This window comes from Cucumis melo, chromosome 1 (genome assembly GCF_025177605.1).
Source record: "Cucumis melo cultivar AY chromosome 1, USDA_Cmelo_AY_1.0, whole genome shotgun sequence".
Classification (NCBI taxonomy): domain Eukaryota; kingdom Viridiplantae; phylum Streptophyta; class Magnoliopsida; order Cucurbitales; family Cucurbitaceae; genus Cucumis; species Cucumis melo.
The window spans coordinates 33536447-33556237 of record NC_066857.1 but is presented as its reverse complement, the minus strand read 5'-3'; the positions used below and the strand labels follow the sequence as shown (position 1 = coordinate 33556237).

General features: G+C 30.0%; 2 protein-coding genes across 16 annotated transcripts; both read right to left on the bottom strand.

The window, feature by feature from the left end:
• Window positions 1-5641: 5641 nt before the first annotated feature.
• Window positions 5642-9842, bottom strand: LOC103492741 (uncharacterized). 15 transcript variants are annotated; one of them, XM_051087743.1, is made up of 8 exons: window positions 9658-9842; window positions 9506-9575; window positions 8194-8773; window positions 7840-7978; window positions 7664-7752; window positions 7266-7356; window positions 6069-6186; window positions 5642-5960 (listed from the first exon to the last, which is right to left on the bottom strand). In XM_051087743.1, exons 3-5 carry the CDS (start codon window positions 8726-8728, stop codon window positions 7740-7742), a joined length of 687 nt encoding a protein of 228 aa, XP_050943700.1. In that variant the 5' UTR covers window positions 8729-8773; window positions 9506-9575; window positions 9658-9842; the 3' UTR covers window positions 5642-5960; window positions 6069-6186; window positions 7266-7356; window positions 7664-7739. The 15 variants fall into 15 exon arrangements, with proteins under 15 accessions (XP_050943700.1, XP_050943692.1, XP_050943716.1 ...); XM_051087735.1 differs by adding an exon at window positions 8988-9045 and having other exon boundaries at window positions 5642-6192; window positions 7646-7752; window positions 8194-8883; window positions 9524-9575; window positions 9658-9841; XM_051087759.1 differs by adding an exon at window positions 8988-9045 and having other exon boundaries at window positions 5642-6186; window positions 8194-8883; window positions 9524-9575; window positions 9658-9841.
• A 3945-nt stretch (window positions 9843-13787) lies between these two features.
• Window positions 13788-16927, bottom strand: LOC103492743 (WRKY transcription factor 23-like). The gene is made up of 3 exons (XM_008453243.3): window positions 16489-16927; window positions 15767-15913; window positions 13788-14232 (listed from the first exon to the last, which is right to left on the bottom strand). Exons 1-3 carry the CDS (start codon window positions 16821-16823, stop codon window positions 13992-13994), a joined length of 723 nt encoding a protein of 240 aa, XP_008451465.2. The 5' UTR covers window positions 16824-16927; the 3' UTR covers window positions 13788-13991.
• Window positions 16928-19791: the final 2864 nt, after the last annotated feature.

Genomic DNA, 19791 nt, shown 5'->3' with positions numbered 1-19791 from the left:
TGTATCAATTTATATTCCATTTGTATTTTGTTTTAAAACAATTAGTACCTTTCATGCGACACATATAAGATTTTCCTAAATGGAATAGATTAATATCAATAAAGAGATAAATGTATATATGACAACCAAGTAATAGGATTTTGAGCTTATATATTTTAAATAAAATCGAGTGAAAATAGCTAGAATTAACTATTAAAGGATCCAAATTGATTCAATTTTGGAAGTTTAAGGTTTAATTTAATAAAATTATTGGCTTGAAAATTTAATCCATATATTGTAGACATTATCTTAAAATATTCAATAAATAAAAAATTTCTTTTATTACTAAGGTTTATCACATAATAATAATAATAATAACAATAGATGGTGTATTGCTTTGTGACAATGCTCTCTCAATTACTATTTGACTTTGAAAACATTGGGAAGTTTATATTAGTCACTTCAGCCAAAGAAAAAGCACACAAATCTAATAAAAGTACAAAAATCAAAATTATTAATTTCAATGTAAGATCCTAACAGTGATATTATTGTTTCAAACTGTTGTACCCCCAGAATTAATTAAGTGAATCTAAATTTGATACTAAATCCTCTCTTTTTTAGATATTAAGATTTGAGGGGTTGGTTATCAATTAATTTAATTAAAAAAAAAAAGTATCAATACACAATGTATTTGACTCAAGAGTTCTATTAGCATTTTTGTTATGAAAAATGCATTTCATCGAGAGATCATTAATAAATAAATGGGGGTTATGAACAATATTGAACAATAATGGATATAGATTATTTGGGTTAAGTCCTTATATCCACAATAATTAACTACTTTAATTAGCATCTTTAATTTGGATGATATTGTGAGAAAAAGAATGGATCTTAATTGGATCTTCTTCTTGTTTGTTGTCGTGAACTCGTCAAACGCTTGACCCTCGACCCATTTCTCGCTTTTCTAGCGGTCTTCTTTACTAGAGATCATCACACTCATGTATAGAGTATAAGGGATGTATATATCAACGAAAGCATGTGAGAAGTAAGGTTCGTTCTCTGGCACTCAAGGTTGTAGGATGTTATATATTAAGTGCAAGCTCAATTGTGTCAAAATCAAGAAATATTTACCAAGTTTGTTTGGTCGACCCAAAGTCTTGAGGTGTGAACTTTTTTCTGTTGGGACGTGATTTCCTTTGGCTTTGCCTCGAATAAAGGTATAAAAATGAATATAAAATTATTAACTTATGATTTTTAATTCAATATTATGCTATATATGACAAAACAACGAGAGGTAAAGAGATTCAAATTACAAATCTCATGGTTATCGATGCACTCAAATATCATTTAAGTTAAGCTAAATTTTTGTTAATAAAAGAAATGGTGATTTAAAATGTTAGAAGTGAAGGAGAAGAATTAATTAGGAGTTAAATGCAAACTTAATTTAGATTTTCTATTCTAAAAGACCAAAAAAAATGAAAAGCGAGTAAAATTGTTAGGATTGAAATTAATCAATTAATTGAGTTTACCTAACAAACAACATTTACCCCTAAAAAATGATGGATTAGGGGTTATTTGTTGTAATTTGGCAACAGACGAAAGGAATGACATTTTTGTGTAAATATATCGGTTTGGTTTGTCAAAATAAGTATAACTCTATGGTATAATTAGTAAGTTTTATTTTTTATGATTGATGATTCAAATTCTCATGTCTTTTGCTTATTTGTATAATAATATGATTGGTGCATATTAATATTATTATAACATTAATTAATGTCATAAATTTGCCTTTACAAAGTTAATGCGATAATTAATATAATTAAACTTCAAATTAATCCCTCTACGTAATTAACTTCTTTTGATTTTGGATTTTTAATACCATTTAATTTTTAATTTTAAAATTTAAGTCCGGGGACAACACTACTTTCACTTCTAAATTTATTTGTTTGGTTATATCCCACCTTCTATCAATAATATTTTTAAAAGAATCGAAAAATTTTGAAAAAGAAAAGAAGTGTAATTTTTTTATGCCGAAAAAATTTTAAACAAGAAAATCAGTAGAAAATTGAATGTAAACTAAAAAAAAAAAAAAAAAACAATCGAAGAAACTGCTCCGTTGGGTATTAAATTGAGTTTTATGTTCTTTTTAATTTTATGCTCAAAGGATTAGAATCTCCAAAAATGTATAGTTTTTTTTTTTATTCAAATTCTTAAAAACTTAAAAGCTAAAAATGTTTTTCAAATCCTAAACTAAATAGTTATCAAACTTAAAAACTGCAATTTGACGATTAGGGGAGAATAATCAATCCGATTGAATTTAAAAATTGCATCTTATTGTTATTTCATTTGGGTTATAGTTACGATTATTGTTATGCTTTCGAGAATAAAAAAACTTCATTTTGACATTTATTCGTATGCAAACCATAACGTAATAATAAATTTGACAAATTCACGGTTTTAGGTAAACACAATTCAATTACATTTGCGATTGCATTTAATTATGATTGACCTATGAGTAAAATTTTCATTACAAACCCGTAAACATGGGTTTAAATCAAACAAATACATAGACATATCTTTCCTTCCAAATTAATTAAAAATCAGTCTATTCCATTTATCCCTTAAGATTTTTCAAAATTATTGTAAAGTCGCTTTCCTAATATTTGGGTTCAACAACGAATATACAAAAGAAAAATAATGATATTTTTCTTCTATTTTCTAGCAAAATAATGTGAATATTATACATATGTATGCATATATATATATATATATATATATTTCTTGTATTTTACAAATATTGAAATATTCTGTTATGGACTAAAAAATCTTTGTGATGCAAATTTGTCAAAGCTAAGCTAAAATTTTCAAATTATATAAATGCTTATCCATCCCATTGAAATATTGATATGAAATCAAATTATATACTTCAAACCTAACCATTTCAATTATCCATCATAATAAATGTTGAACAATACAAGTCAAAGACTCAAAGCCACCCATCATAACTCATATATGTATGTACCCAAGTACTCAATTTTACAATTATAGAATAATTTTTCATTTTCATGAGTTGTATAGAGGTCAATGTTTGAGGTATTACGGTACGTGATTGGCTTATTAAGCCTCTCGATCATAATCAACTTATATCTCATATTACATGTTAAAATCTAATTGTTAACAAGTGGTTAAATGATCAAACGAGAATGAGATTGATATATAACAACAATTTTGTCTTTATTAAAGAGGCTAAAGATGTAACATATGTTTAGAATTAGAGGACGTTTCTTTTTCCCACGTTCAATTCGTTGATCTCACAACGGTTTAGCACACAACTTGTGTTTAGGCTATAAGTAGATAATTTCTTTTACATGTTCTTCTTCTCTTTATTCAAAATGATTTTCTTTACTCATATGTTTCATGTATTTCTTTAGTTTATTAGGATTTGCTTCTAACGGAGTATAGTTACATTTTTTAATGATTATTAACTCGACGACTTTAGGGTTGACCCGTTGAGGACTAAAAAAGCCACTACGCCCTTCCTCGGCCTTAGTAGAGGGCGCGCACCATCCCCGCTGTTTACGCTGAGACTAGCGCCGGTGGCCCTTGCCTTTTTGTAGCTGGATTTTTCAGTCTCGCATCTAGACCTCTTATAATTCTACGGGCTCCGGACTCTCAAATTCGCCAAAATCAAAGTAGAGGCTCCGTTAGGAGTCGAAAGCGAAGTCCTGATCCCTGAACTATTTTCAGGAGTGCATTATTCTTATATGGATTTCTTCCAAAAGGTCTGAAAAAGTCGTCCTAATATTGGTGGGGGCCCATTGGAATGGGAATGAAAAGAGTTAGAGAGTAGGATTGAAGATATCACTCTGAAATTTAATGAAAAAGTATATTTACTAGTACCCCAAACTTAAACAAACTATTGATAGGAAAGGATCCTTTAAGCGCCAAAGTCTATTTGTCTACGGAAATTCTCTGAATCACGAGATTGATCGGATCTGCCGTAGACACCCGAGAGACCTCCACAAGGCAGACTCAAAGAGTCAGAGGACAAGTCTTGCTGAGTTCTTCTATTCCGTCATTGTGACAAGTGCAGTTCTCAGATCTCTTGATACATTGTTATATGAGTCCTCCGGACCCATAAAAAAAGAATATGATCCTTCCGTCCTCCGGACTGACGGCTTTCCTTGAGTTATGTTTCTCTCTTTAAAAAAATTGATTTTTTGTGAATATTTTCATTACACTCAAGAATCTTTTTTTATAAAAAATAAAAATTTTTCCCTTTTATTTTTAATTTAACCATTTTTTCGCGTAATTGATTTTGTTGTATTTGTTCTTAAATTCATTCACTTATTCAAACTTTATTTAAAAACTCGAGTTTTTAAAAATTGTGCTTATTTACTCTCATTTCTTATCCAAAAAAATTTATATCTTCTCTATATAAATATTTGAATATATTTTTTAGTCAATTTTAAAATTTTGAAACAATTTTTTTTTTAATTTTGGTTTTGGATTTGAAACCATTCCTAAAACCTAAACAACAAAACATATAGACTAGACGGTGGAAGTGAATGTTTATGTGCTTAATTTTCAAAAACGAAATCATTATCAAATGGAGAGTAAAATTATTACACAAACAAACAAAGTCTAAATTACTATAATAGTTTGAAAATTAACAAGTTCTTTTTTCCTTTTCTTAATACGGCAAATAATTAAAGGGGATAGAGGATCAAACCTCCAACCTCTAAATAAGTAAGTCATGTCAATTACATTTTGAGTTATGTTTGCTTTATCATGAACAATTTCCTTGGACCTATGCGATTTGGAAATAGGTGAACTACATAAATTTATGTTTCAGTAAATATAACATGTGGAGATGAAAGTTTCAAATGGAAAAGAAAGCTACAATTTAAGAAAAGTTGAAAACGAGAAAAAGTAGCTCGTTGACTTGTCTTTCCTAAAAAATGAGAATCACATGTGAGACCACACAATTGAACCATAAAATTGTAAAAACTTGACTTAGCCAAGAAAGTTAATTCTTAAACTAAAACTAAAAACTTTCTTGAAACATTCTTGATTCAAATGGGAGGAAAACCAAAATATCTCCCACTGAAACTTTGAGGTCATCACAATACCAAATTTTGATCAAGATATTGCCGAAATTGTTTGTGGAAGTTGCACATTCTAAGGAAGGTAATTTAGGATACCTTATTCTCTAGTTTGGTTAGAGGCGAACATCTAGTCCGTTAAGGATATTTTGTTGGAGTTCTCATGTTGTGTGAATGAAAATGATCTTGTCAAAGTTCGTACTACAACTTGGACTATCAATTCATCGGAACAAACTCATCGAAGATGGCCGGTGGAGACTACTAGATGCGAACGTGGTTCCAATTCATCTCTTATCGAACAAAGTGTCTGTTAGACAATTCTTTTAAGACTCCTGTCAATTTATCCAATCAAGATCTTAGTATTGTCCATGTCGATGCTACATGTTGGGGTGGATCTATAGTTACTAGATTACGGGTTGTAATTGGTTCGCTCTTGGTGAGTATAACTACTTAGCGGCTGTAGAGGCTTTCTAAGGAAATATAAGGTTTAATTAATTCTCCAAAACTGAAGTCATTTTGTTCTTAAATTTAAAATTTTGACATTATAGTCCCTCACCTTGAGAAAATAGTTCAAATTTTCAATGACAGAGAAAATTCCAAAACACATGCTCAGAATCCTACTCACTTTAGTGTGTTGCGTGTTGCTTTGTGTACCACAATATTCAATTAACCGAATTGGACAATTACCATTTTGTCATCCAACCCACAGATGATCATCATTTGAGAATTTAGAAACAATACAAGCAGAAATTTGAGCAAAGCATTTCACAGCAGAGTACCGTGATGTCAATGGCTGTCCCCATACCTTTTACTGAACGGCTCCGTTGCAAGCCTCGACCTCCCGAGCTACATCCATGACATTACAATCTTGTACTCCTTCGACAAAAAAATGTTGCATTGAGCTTTAGATCGTGGTAGTGGTTACAAATCAACACATTGCAGGCAGGTAGACATTCCTTAAACTGCGAGCAAAGATTTCTTTACCATTCGCTGATGTTTCTTTGAGGGTGATCTCAGCTATACTCTTCTTTTCATGTGAACGAGACTCGAAATGAAGAGGTCGACATGGGATGCTTTTGTACATGTATCTGTAATGATATTGCTGCAACTAAAGATAAAGTGTTAAGATACGTCCCGACAAGAGATCTAAAAAACACAAAGAACACAAAGATAGATTTATAGTGCAATATCAATGAAGAAACTACAACATACCATAGCCTTTCGAGAGAGTTACTCTCTCCTAATATTTCCCTAAAGAATTTCTACAATATTCTTCGATGTCTTGCTCTCAACCCATTCCCACTATTTATAACTATTAGAATTAGTGATCTTGGCACAAGGAAAGATTTACCTTAGTTTTCTTTCCTTTTTTATCATAAGCTTGCTGTCTAATTTCCAAATCTGGTACCAATTAAGATTTATGGTAGTGATTTTTGAATCCCATCTTATGAACTAAATATCATATCATCAGACTCCGTATCTCTCACATTCACATAAATATTTTTAACCCATTTGATAACCATTTGGTTTTTTAACCCACAAATTTTCATGTTTTGTTTAACCTTCTCTCTACTCTTTTTATAAAAAAATAAAGTTTTGAAAAATAAAAAGTTAAAAACAATAGTTTTAAAACTTTGTCAGAATGGAGAAGAAACAAACATAAATTTCAAATATAAAAACTAAAAACTATTGTTAAACCTTAAGGCTCTATTTGGCAAGCATTTTGCTTTTTATTTTTTTTTTTGTTTTTTTATTTTGTTCTTGAAAATTAAGTCAATAAACACTACTTCCACCTCCAACTCTCTTTATTTCTTATCTATATTCTACCTGGTTTAAAAATCGTCCCAAAATTTGAAAACTAAAAAAAAGTGGCTTTCGAAGAGTTGTTTTTTTTAATTTGGAATTTGGCTATAGTCAATCACTGTACTTAAGAAAGATGCAAATCATTGTAAGATAGAGAGAAAAAGTAGGCTTAATTTTCAAAAACAAAAACAAAAAACGAAATAGTTCCCAAACGAGGTCTTAGCTTTCAAAGTCAGGGACAACAGTATATACAAACAAGCAAATCATTTTACTGCCAAATACCTGAAATCTTGGAAACTTTGATGTTTCATTGATTAGAAACTCGAGAGATTTGCCTTTAAATCTAACTAATGTAACTATGTAAGAGTCTGGTCGTACCTGTTTGTTCTTGAAGAGATTGGATGTCGTTTAACAGCGGCCAATCAAAGGTGCAGAGGGTTAAGCATCAGCCAATCATATCATCATAATTCTGCAGGTTTGTTATCAAAATCAAAAAGGAAAAAGTTCATAATTCAATTCAACGAAAGAAAGCCTGGAAGCAAGCAGGATTGTCTATTTAACCTTTAAGAAGGTTAGCTACTGACATCCTAGAACGTCACCATGAACTTTTCAGTATAAATTATTAACATAAAGTTAAAATACAAAAAGCATTTGATCACGAAAGAAAGAAAGAAAAAACGATGTTCTTCGTATTTATGTACAAAAACAGTCAAACGCAACTGCGTATTAAAATAGCTATTCAAAAATCAAGGCCATACGAGCCACCAAGCTGGCACCTAGGATTTCAACTTCCAAAAAACTCCTCAAATCAGCCACCCTTTTGCCTTCTAGAGGAACAAAACCAGTAACCAGCTATGCAGCAGAACTGCATCAACAAGATAGAACAAAATTAGACTAGGACTACTTGGCTATTCCATCCATCAATCACAACCATTCAGCTAAAAATACGCACTTAAACGAGGGGGGATTGGATACATCGCTTTCACTTGGGGGAAAGCTTTTAATGTACTGAACGGAAATGAATCCACTACTACCACCAACAGCAGGTTCAGGTGACCCCTGCAATATCGAACTGCTTCTGGGGCTTATTCCTGAAAAAACAATCAAACAAAATGCCCTTAAAAACATAATGCTAAAAAGAGAGATAAATTAACATCCAGATTAAAGAACCCAACAATAAGAACACCTTCCGAACCTGCAGCTCAGATAAAGCAGAGGCTGATAAATCGAAGCAGTTCAAGTTTTTAAGACCAAGCAGTTTCTAAAAGTAAAAGTAATACTGTAATAGGACCTATAATAAGCTTACCTTGAATGATGATGACAAGGAAGAAGAGGAATGTGATAATCAAGGCAGGTATACAACTATTGAAAGAAGATGTTTTCTCTGCTTTTGCCTTCTTCAATGCTTTCATTCGCTCAGCTCTTGCACGTTTCTTCATGGCAAGCACTGCAAGTTCCTTCACCATCATTCTGTCAGCGGCATCAAGTGAAGGACCTTTGGGAGGCCGTGGTGGTTTCAGAGCCTTTTTCTTATTCTTATGCTTCCCTCTAGCATTACTTTTCTCCATGTGCGCAAAAACTTCATGATCATCTTCTCCTTCCAAGTTCTTATTTATCAACAATCCTAAGCTCTCATCAGCAATGATGTCGGCAACAGTATTAGCAAAATTACTGTTTGAGGCTATGGCTCGCTCATCTTTTAGCAGTGAATCCTCTGTCAACCTACTCCAAATATTCTTTACATCTCTTTTGGTTGAACTCGGTTCCCCACTTCCATCCTCTTCAACGATCTTCCCCCCATTTTCGAGATCAAATGTGAGATCCCTTTCTCTTAAAGCCATGTACTCAATCTCATAGCCTTTTGACTACAAAAGCCAAAATTCACCCTACACCACAAAAGAATAGAGAAAAGGGAAGTCGAACACCACAATCGAAGATGAACGTTCAATCCCAATGCAAATTTCCTAATCGCTGTAACATAACAATGGCCATAAAGCTATGAAAAGAAGAAAAAGTAAAGCACTCAGCACTTCAATAAGATGAAATTTCCAACATAGGCAAGTGCAAAATTTCAGAAGTCTTGAAATAACTGAAACATACTCAAAGTCAATCTCAAGGACATCAAAGGGACCTCCAAAGAATCTAACCCATGAGTCACCTAAATTAACACAAAATAAGCAAGAAAACAAGAATCAAAACAAGAAGAAAAAAAATCAAACATATAAAAAGTTAACAACATAACTAACATAGCATAGCATTGGTTAAGGGGAAAAAAACCATAAAAGCAATAGTTGAAAAAGAAAAAGAACAACAAGGAAATGGGTCGACACCAATATTTAGGTACTAATGACCAAACAACAACTTTGGTAATGCCAAAACAAACTTAAGAAAACACTCCAAAAAAATGATAAAAACAAGAATACACAAACACCACCACCACTAAAATCCCCCAAAACTCATCATTCCAGACATGCTAATGAAAAAACTAAACAAAGGATCCAAGCAAACAGAAATTAAAAACAACCCCATTAAACACAAACATAAAATGGAAAATAACCTAAAATGAGCCAAATCGAATAACCCAGAAACCCAATAGCAAGGATTTAGTACAAACATACCCAAATCCAAACGTTTACCTGCTCAGACCGACAAATTCCAAATCGATTTCGATATTTTTCTTCTGATCATCTGAAATTTAAAACAATAAGAGAGAGAGAAAAAAAAAGTATAGTTTAATGAAATGGGTCATCGTAAAATAATGGAAGTAAACCTTTCTTTCTTTATCAAAATCTGGCGTGAAAAATTGTGCTGATCGGAGACGGCGACCAACGACTGAGTCAAATCCTTAGACGATATTTATATTCGCTTGAAACCGGTCAAAAACCAATGGAAACAATAATTTCCCATCAAGTTTTGATTTTGAAATCGTCGGCCACATTTGGAAATTTCTGGAACCGGTAAAGTTTGTTTTTTTAGGTTTTTTTCTCTTTAAGGGGAATTCTTTAGTTTGGGTGGAAATTATCTTTTTTTTTTTCAAAATTATTTTAAAATATAAAATGATCAAAAATATTTACAAATATATCACAACGTTACCGATAAACAATAGATTATTAAATATAATCTATTTTGACTCTTTATTTTGCTATATTTAAAAATAATTTTATATATTTATTGTTTTGTTGAATAAAAAATAGTTTTAATAGTTGGAAGATAGATTTCTTTTTAGTAAAAAGAGAGGCTTTTTAGTTCAAAAAATTGTTTTTTTTCTCTAACCTAGAATCTTATTTTTTCAAAATAGAAAAATAAAAATTTATTTTTCTTCCCATTAATTTATGAGTGCACTTTGACTTTGAGGTTTGTTTGTAATTGGTCTCTTGAATTTATAAAATATTCTATAGTGAATGATTTCTAATCTTCTAAATTATTCTAATAGGATTAGAATAAATTCATAAAATTTTAAAAATTATTTCATAGTAGTCATTAAAATTTTAAAGTTCTAGTTAGTCCTTTTCCAATCCATCTCTTTTAAGAAATGGATGTCTTTGACTGGTTCCAAATTTGAAAACGGATAAATCTATTAAATATTTTTAATTTAAGTTTAAAAACCTATTAAACACAAAACTAAAATTGAGAATAGTAGCTTAAAAGCTAAAAAGGACCTAAGTTTGAAAGGTAAACGACATATTTCTTTTATGTTTTTGTGAAGATTTTTTTTTTTCATTTGAAGATAATAAAAAAAAAGTTTAAAATATAAAATATTAGGATTTTTTTAAAAATATAACAACCATAAAATATTTTACTGTATAGAACAAATTTAAAAATATAAAAAACCCACCGACGAAAATACCAAAAATATCTTAGTCAACAAAGATTAATGAGACACAAGCATGTGTAAGTAATTTTCTTATAAATGATAGTGTAATACCATATAAACGAATGATCTACGATCGATTTAGATCATAATACACGATTATGTAGTTCTTTCTTAACAATAGGAAAAAATGCTTCAAATTTAAATGATTATATTGACCTTGGTAAACAATCGTGTTGATTATGGTAAGTGATCGTGTAGTCGAATGTAAATGATCGATAAAAACTTCAAATATAACAATTGTGTTGACCATACTAAATGATCGTGTTGATTATGGTAAATGATTGTTTAGATCATGATACACGATCATGTAATTCCTTTTAAACGATGGGAAAAATGTTTCAAATTTAAACGACCATGCTAAACGATCTTGATATTCTCAAATATGAGAAAAATGAAGAAGATATTGAAACAATCGTGAAATAGTTTCAAAGAATATCGTCGAAGATGATGAAGATGAAATACAAGATTTAAATAAAAGAATAAATCATTTAAAATAGAAAAAAGAAAATCTAGAAAATAAAATGAATAAATCACAAGAAAAAAAAAGAAAGAAAAAAAAAGACAAATCGTCTACCATATTTAAGAACAAGTCTGAAATTTATAAAAATAAACGACTTTTATTTTCTTTTTTATTACACATCACTGTAAATGTTTATATTTTTATATTTTGCTACATTTATATAAATTATCCTAAAATATCTCTCGATCAAAAGAGAGTTATGAGATGAGACGAGTTAGGTTTTAAATCCAACTAGGTGTTTGGGGCCCAAGTTTAGTCACCAAGACATGGAAACAGTAATTCAATATTATCATCAATTTCTAGGCTTTCTTCCAGCAGACATCTTTTGCTCTTCCCTCATATAACATTTCTTCTCCCTCTCAACGAATCTCAAACCCTACCTGCTCCTTCCCCTCGAAACATCAATTCTTCCTTCCACCAAGCTTTCTCCATTCGGATTTTCATCTTCATAGTTCTTTAAGATAGGGACAGTTCAAGAAAATATTTCTTCTCCTTTTTTTTGGAAAGAAAAGTACAAGAAAATTATTTTGTTAAAAGTGAATCAGTTAATGAAATGTCAAGTGCATCATTAAAATATAATTTCTCTTGTTGTGTTAATTGAACTTTAATTTTTTTTTCTCTCCATATTCACAAAATAAAATATTCATTTCCAAACGGTAAGTGAAAAAAGAAAAACCATTTACTTATGTTGCGGCGAAATTTGAGAATGTTGCTTTTCAAACATCTTTTATATGTATATATATCACCATGTTTTTTTTTGTATAATAAGTAAAGTTTTGAATAAAAAGAATGTCATGTCAAATATTAGTTTGTCAAGCAGTCCTTGTCTATCCCATGTCAAAGAAATGCTACTGTTTGATGAACCAAAGATGTATAGCAAGTGTCGGTGGGAGATTGTCCAACGATCCAGCAAGCTAAGTAGCCAAAAGTAGTGGCGGTTGAGATTGGTCGATGACGATTTGTGATGATCAAAGCATTAAAAGATCAAGATAAAACCATTGAACACTCAAAATTTATAATTTTTTTAACTTAGTGGTAAGAGTTTATATGTTCTAACCCCACGAATCTTTTAATTTAAATACTTAGAAAAAGTATTGCAAATACCTTGTTTTGAAAAGTAGGAAAAGGGTAATATTTATGGGTTGGTAGAAAGAAGGATGAGATGAAAATGAGTTGTGAGGGGGAAGTGATGGAGGAAGTGAGAGAGATGAGGTCAGTGTCCATGCCTAATTAAAGCTCCTTCCTTATTCAATGAATCAAATCCAATTCTCTCACTCTTCACTTCATGAATGAGAGGGAGAGAGAGAGAGAAAAAACTACATGTCGACAAGCTTAATTAAAGACGGTATGCAATTGTCGACTCTTATGTTGCATTTAATTAAACCTCCACTCATCTAAACAACAAATAATATTGTAGATGTCTCCATTTTATAAAAATATATCGGATGAAAATTTGTAAGAAGAAAAAATATATATTATTTTATTCTCTAAAGCATTCCCACTTTGAAACGTGGAGGTTTCTTCATATATACCTATTGATTGACCAATAGGTTTGGACCCTTAAGACACCCAAGTTTTGGAAGGAGATAGGCAAATGAGAATATGCCTACATCTCCACGCGTCGCGGTCGGTCGGTTGACCGTGGCAAGGTGAAAAGAGATAAAATAATATATAATGTTGACTAGAAGAGTCGCAGAACGTCTTAAAGAGAGCGTGCTCTGCGACTCAGCCGTACTAATCTCTTTCTATTTTGCAGTTTTTTCTTTTGTTCCTCAACCAATCCATCCTACCATTGTTGTTATGCCTTTGTCGTACCAATTGCAAAATCTGAACATGTTGTGTATTGGAAGATCGAAGTGCAACAACAAAATATCAATAGAAGAATATAAATATGTTGAATTTCCAATCTCACACGCTCTTTCTTATTGTTTAAAGTAAGATATACTAAATATATATTTGAATCTACCTCACATTTTGTTACATTTAAAAAAAAAAAGTGTTGTATGAAAAAAATTATTGTGTATCCAATATATCATAATTGAAACTTATCATCCATCGATATTTTTTGCTAATCCAATATATGATAATTGAAACTTCAAATTAGAAAAGAAAAAAGAATTATAAATTTGATTACTAACTCAATAGACAAAAAAAAAGTGTTTGATATTATAAAGGTATTTAGATATATAGATGAATCATGTGATATTGATAACTACACTTTCTTACTATATTTTGTGTCAATTAAAACTTGAAATGAAAAAACCAAAGTATTTAAAACAATTTTTGTTCACCAAAATTCTTTATAATTAATCTCTTGTTTTCATCGAGTTTCTAGACGTTTAAAACAATTTTTTTCTTTTAAAACCATTCTTTTTAATTTAGAAAGTCTTGTAGAATATAATTATATAAAAAAAAATCAACATTTAAATTAAACCAATGTTGGGTTTTAGTGAATTCAAGTAGACGTAAAAAAGTAACTAAGAGTAAATGAAAAATTTACAAAATCTCTAATAATGGCCCTTGATTCTATTTAGAAAACATTGGACGAAACCCATAGACATACAAACCATGTTACACGTTATATATATGTATGTATAATTTTTCTAAACATAACCAATCGAGTTAGGTTGAGTTGGTTCAGATTGAACCATCTTATCTCCATACCAACTCATTATATTGGAAAGACATGATATTTTGAAGTAGTCCATGATTAATGGTGGCACCAAGCAATTGAGTGACTCATAACATTTGAATTATGACTATTTTGAATTAAATAATCATCGTAGAGGGTGACTGAGATGGGAGGAGGAAAGAAGGTTGGCCGTGCCATAATGGGGCTAGGATGAGTGTGTTGACCTTCGTAGGTTGTAACGACAATGCTTGGATCTTGGAAACATCTCTCCACTCGTTTTTTTACCTGACATGCTACACTAGTACAACGATAGTAACTCCTGTAACAAAAACCATATGCATTGCTAAAGTGAGGATATAACTCAACAATAAGCGACAAATATATTTTCATGTCTTCATTTATTGTACTTGAAAAAAAAATACAATCTAAAAATTAGGTTTAAACATATATTATGAACTTTTTTAACTAAGGGTTTATTTGACTGACTAGAGAAAAAATATTTTTCAAAATCATTTTCATTCAAACTCCTTCGATAAAATTGGAACAAAACAAAAATCACTTCTTAACAAAAAGTCAAAACCCTTTCTTAATGATTGATAGGTAAATATGAAAGTCGTAGAAAGTGAATTTGTCGATAATAAATATGAATTAGGTAAATTAATAAAGGGAATTAATCCAAAATTAATACAACTCCACAAGATATATATTATTGATCAACTAGATAAAGAGAAGAAAAAATAAACGTAATATATATTTGGTAGATGCAATGACAATAAATGACGATTCTGGTGAGCATATTATATATTTTACCATACCAATTTGGTAATTTGGCCATTTCTAAATATTGGAAAAAGGGAAAATGTATAATTTTGTAATTTTATTATATACTTGAAGGAAATATTAAATTTGAAAAATAAAATAAAAGAAAAGTTAATTTTCTCTTGCACATACTATTCATAATTATAATTTCTCATTTATTAATCCTCATTTAATAACTTTTTAATTTTATTGACATTCGGTATATATGGTTAAAGACATCTTATGTCTCCATCTCTATTGCTACTAAACTCCTATTTAAAAAAAAAAAAAAAAAACAAGAGAGTAAACTACTAATATTATTAATTTTTTTTAATTCACATTTGTCGTTACAATGTTGAATATATTGTGTTACATATGAGAAATTGCATAAGATCGACAATTTTTTTAAAAAATAGTCCATAGCACATCTTTTTTATATATTGCGAACATGATACAAATATGACAAGTAATTAATGATATCAGACGGTTATTAGAGGATTATTAAATGGCTAGCAGAAGGTTATCCGCATTTAAATTTGCTACTTTTGCAATTCAAAAAAATATAGCGACACGATTTTTTTACTATTTTTGCAACAACCCTATTAAAAATTTTATATCTGAAAAATATTTCAAGATTCTTACGTGACAGATATTTATTTTTGTCGATAAACCATGTTGAACCATGCATGACAAGAGTTTCTACTCATGCAAAAAAAAAAAGTGTGGGCAAAAGGTCTTTTTTTGCCAACGTCAGTTGCGTGAGCAGAAAACGCTTTCTGTTCATGCTTTTACTTGTGTGGACTTACATTTTTGCCAACGCAACATTTGAAAGCATGAACAAAAGAAAATTAGACGATGGGCGTTCGATCATGCTATCTGTCCACGCACAACAAAACATCTACAGAAGTTTTGTCTACTAATTTTTTTATTAGGATCTACTGACGTATTTATGTATTGGCCGAGACCAAAATTGTTGTGTTGCGATCACAACAAAACTTAATCTAAAGATAAGAGTATAAATGCAATTAAGCTTTTATGTTAGAAATTTTAATTACCTAGGATGAGGGCTGTTTTTCACAGCTTTTTGACCATACTTTCTCCATCTATATCCATCTTCCAAATGATCCACTTCACTCTTTGTCATAAATGCGAATCGTGGTTCCACACCTTTCTTCTTTGGACTCCTCTTCTTTGTTTTTAACCTATATTTACATCACCCAAAAATCAAAAATTATTTCCCCTTATATATTTTCAAAATTTTAAAATTTTAAATTTGGCTAAAATATATCTCTCCAAAGATGAAAACCAAAATATAGAATTTAACAAAATACATAAATGAGTCATGACGATTATCCAACGTTTCAGTTCATCTAAAGTATCAAATCATTATATAAATGAAACTATGGTTTATTGATTAATATTCCATTTTGTGATCTCTTAATTAAGTACTAAAATAGCACTGATCATAATAATCAAATTGAAGAAAAGTCTTGTAAACTTGAACTTGAAACTATACAAGAAAAAAAAATCATACAAATTAAAACTGACGAGTTATATATATGTATACATATAGGGTTCTTAGATTTTTTTTAAACAAAAAAAGGTTCTTAATTAAGTTGAGAAAAAAACCAAATCCAAAACCCTCTCCTGCTTTAAATTATTCTGTCTAATTTATTTCTTTGTTAAAAATATATTATTTTACCTACAAATTAAACTACTTTATCTAATTTTCATTATAAATCCCATTATTAATTCGATCAGAAAATAAAACACTCACTGCTTGTCAGTTTTTACAGTTGGTTGCCGATCTTGTTTCTCTTCTCCTCCCTCTAGATTCGGCTCCGTCAGCTCACCATTAACGATCTCGCTCGAAGTTGATGAGATCGACGACGAATAATTTGGCGTGGTAGGCCATTGATTCCAAATCTCCAAGTTCTCAGGATTTGAAATCAAAGAAGACGATAAAGACGGTGATGATGTTTCAAACACATCAAATTGGGATGAAAAATCTCGATCGACTTCGAGAAGCTCCATGAACCCTAGACAACTCTTGCTCTCGTTGCCATCGAGAAATGGGTACCGTAGCGAATCGGCTGCCACCACCTCCTCCATCGAAAGGGAAATACAAAACGACCTAGAGAGAAGAGGGTGAAGAAGAATTGGAATTTTATAGAGAGAGAGAGTTGGGAGATGGGATTTTGAGAGTAATAATGGAAGGGGAAACGGAGATTGTGGGAAGTGGAGGTGGAGGTGTGACCGGCAATTGTAGGTCATAGTTTTGTACGGAACGGACAATGGGAGTGGAAAAAACAAATACGTAAACCGACAGAAGAGAAGAGAAGGTGTGAATACAACGTCGTACTGGGCCGGTAACCGGTGGGTCTGAACGGGGTTTTGACGCACGTGAGGTATATCTAGATGAGGCGAAATCATAAATACGGCGTCGTTTTTGTAAGCATGCGTAATAATAATAATAATAATAATAAAATGTATTTTTCTTTTTGCTTTTCTCAATCCCGATATTGCTTCATTTGTCTCCACATATTTTCACGATCAATTTCGGTCTTTTTTGTTTTTTAATAAAATAAATAAAAGGTATTCAAATCTTTATTAAAATGAATGTTATTTTTGTTTAATTCCAAGGGATCAAAATCATTATAATCGAGAAAGTTTTGGGATGAATTCAATTCATCTTTCACAACAAGACGTGGATAAAGATTCGGTTTGGATGGATGATATATACCTTTTCCTTTTTCTTTTCTAATTTTTACTTTTTAAAAAAAAAAATTGTATTTTTCTTTAACTAAAATATATATATATATATATATATATATATATGTTACATAAAAAATAGGTTAAATGATAAGAAAAATATCTTGGAATGTTGTTAGCTAAATTCAATTGTGTTTCAAAATTATCAATGAACTATAAATTATTTAACATTGGAAATAAAGAAAAAAAGAAGTTAGAAACATGTGTTAATATACTTAAAATGATATTATGATTCAAATTTTTGTTTGCTCGACCACCCTTTCATATCTCGACCATTGCGTTTTAATTTTTAAATATTTTTTAATTGTATTTTCGAATATTTGTGGCAGTTTATTGGTATTGATGCAAACTTTAAAACTTTTTTAAATATTAGTTTTTTAATAATAATAATAAATATAAATGTTGAAATGTTTTAATTAAAATTAAATTTCATACGTTTAAAAAACGTATATTTTTTATTTAACTATTCATATAATTTCTTTCCATCTTAATTTTTAGAGAAGTGTTAATTTGTTTTTATAATGAGTTATGTTGTTTGGTTGTTAAGTCTTGTTAGGATTAAGAAATATGTGATAAAACAAAATTAAACTTGGTATAAAAGTCCAAAACTCATTTGAGACTTATCTGTATGTTTCCATGAAAAAGCAGCTGATCCCATCGGGAAACCAATATGAAAAATGGTTCTTCATTCCTTCCATCCTAAACTAAATCGATCAATCTTAAATGAAGAACACATCTTTCTTATATATGTTTACTTTTTGTCATTAACATACAAATATCAGGATTGAACGTTGAATTGATTGAACTTAAGAAAAAGAATTAGCTACTGCAGCGATCCTATAATACACCTTTGCATTTCGGATAACGGCTTAGACTCCTCGACTTAGTGGAAAAGAACTTTGTAGACTTTAATTTCTTGCCATTAGAAACTATTTAAGATCATTGGATATAGTTAGGGATTGTGAGTTTTAAGTTTGCATACAAAATCTATTAGGAAAATTGCATCAGATGATAAAAAAATTTAGAGAAAAAAAAACAGCTCATAACTAGCACTTCTTTTTTGTATACTGCAAATATGACAAGTAATTAGATATATCAGACTATTATCATAGGATTATCAGCTTTTAAATTTGTAATTTAGAAAATGTAGTAACATGGGTCCTAGTATCACAAATCTTTTTGTAAACACCCTAAATTATTGTCTCACTATTTTAAATTATAGTTTGAACCATGCATGGTATTAAATTTTTGTCGACGTGCCAATCTATATATGAGTTGGACAGGACATAATCAATGTATCACATTTCAATAAATCACTAAATTATTTTTCATTTTTAATTTTCATAATACATATACCAATTTTTATTGGTGTTACTATGTTATCAACTTCATTATAGATATTTTTTTGAAAATGTGATAACTATATTTCCACCATCGATTTTGATATTTTAAACTTTGATTTTAATGATCAAATTGGACGGTTACGCCCTATATTTATATCTTTACAAAATTAAAGAAAATGATATAGTTGAAAAGTTATAATAACAAATAAAACTTTGGAAGGAAGATTGGTATCTTCGGTGATGGGATTATTTTGGAGGAAACTTTCTTTTTCACACATCATTCCAAAATCCCAATTAATAAAAGAAAATCCCAATCTAATTCTCCTTTTTCTTCGGCTTTTTGGGATATAATCCCTAGAAAAACTCGCACGTGCGATCGAGAAGTTTCGTGCGACCTTACCCAAATTTCAATAAGTAATTAATAATGTCACCTTCACCTACCCAATATTCATTTCTTTTTATTTTATTTCATTTTATAATATATTTTCCTTTTTTTTCCTTTTAATTAAAGTTCATCACATGGTTACACAGTTTTTTCCTATCATTTCACACATTTAAACAAAATAATTGTGCATCACATTTAATTTAAGTAAGTTTTGAAATTACTAATTATTTCACTTTTCAACTTCATTCAATTTATGTCTACATTTAGCCTCCTACTTTCTTTCTTTTTTTTTTAATTTTATTTTTGAGTAATTGTTTGACCTAAATTTACATAAATTTTATTGACAATAGCTCTATAGTAAAATAAAAATAATTTTTAAAAAATATAGAATATGAGACTCGAGTTCAAATTAGAGACCAATTTACCATTAACTCAACTAATGACATTGATATAAAATCATTATATATATTATCCTTTTTGATGTTTTTGTTTGAATTCACCCTTAAAAATATAATTAAATCGTGCTTTAATACTACTTTTTAAAGTATGAACAAAAATTACAATACTAAATATATTAAAT

Excerpts from the sequence above, each read along its gene's own strand:
- LOC103492741 (XM_051087737.1), bottom strand. The coding sequence starts at position 8,728 with ATGGCTTTAAGAGAAAGGGATCTCACATTTGATCTCGAAAATGGGGGG. Across the intron at positions 7,979-8,193 it reads CCTTGTCATCATCATTCAAG|GAATAAGCCCCAGAAGCAGT; the intron begins GTAAGCTTATTA and ends TTGTTTTTTCAG.
- LOC103492743 (XM_008453243.3), bottom strand. The coding sequence starts at position 16,823 with ATGGAGGAGGTGGTGGCAGCCGATTCGCTACGGTACCCATTTCTCGAT. Across the intron at positions 15,914-16,488 it reads ACTGTAAAAACTGACAAGCA|GTTAAAAACAAAGAAGAGGA; the intron begins GTGAGTGTTTTA and ends ATGTAAATATAG. Across the intron at positions 14,233-15,766 it reads AAAAACAGCCCTCATCCTAG|GAGTTACTATCGTTGTACTA; the intron begins GTAATTAAAATT and ends TTTTTGTTACAG.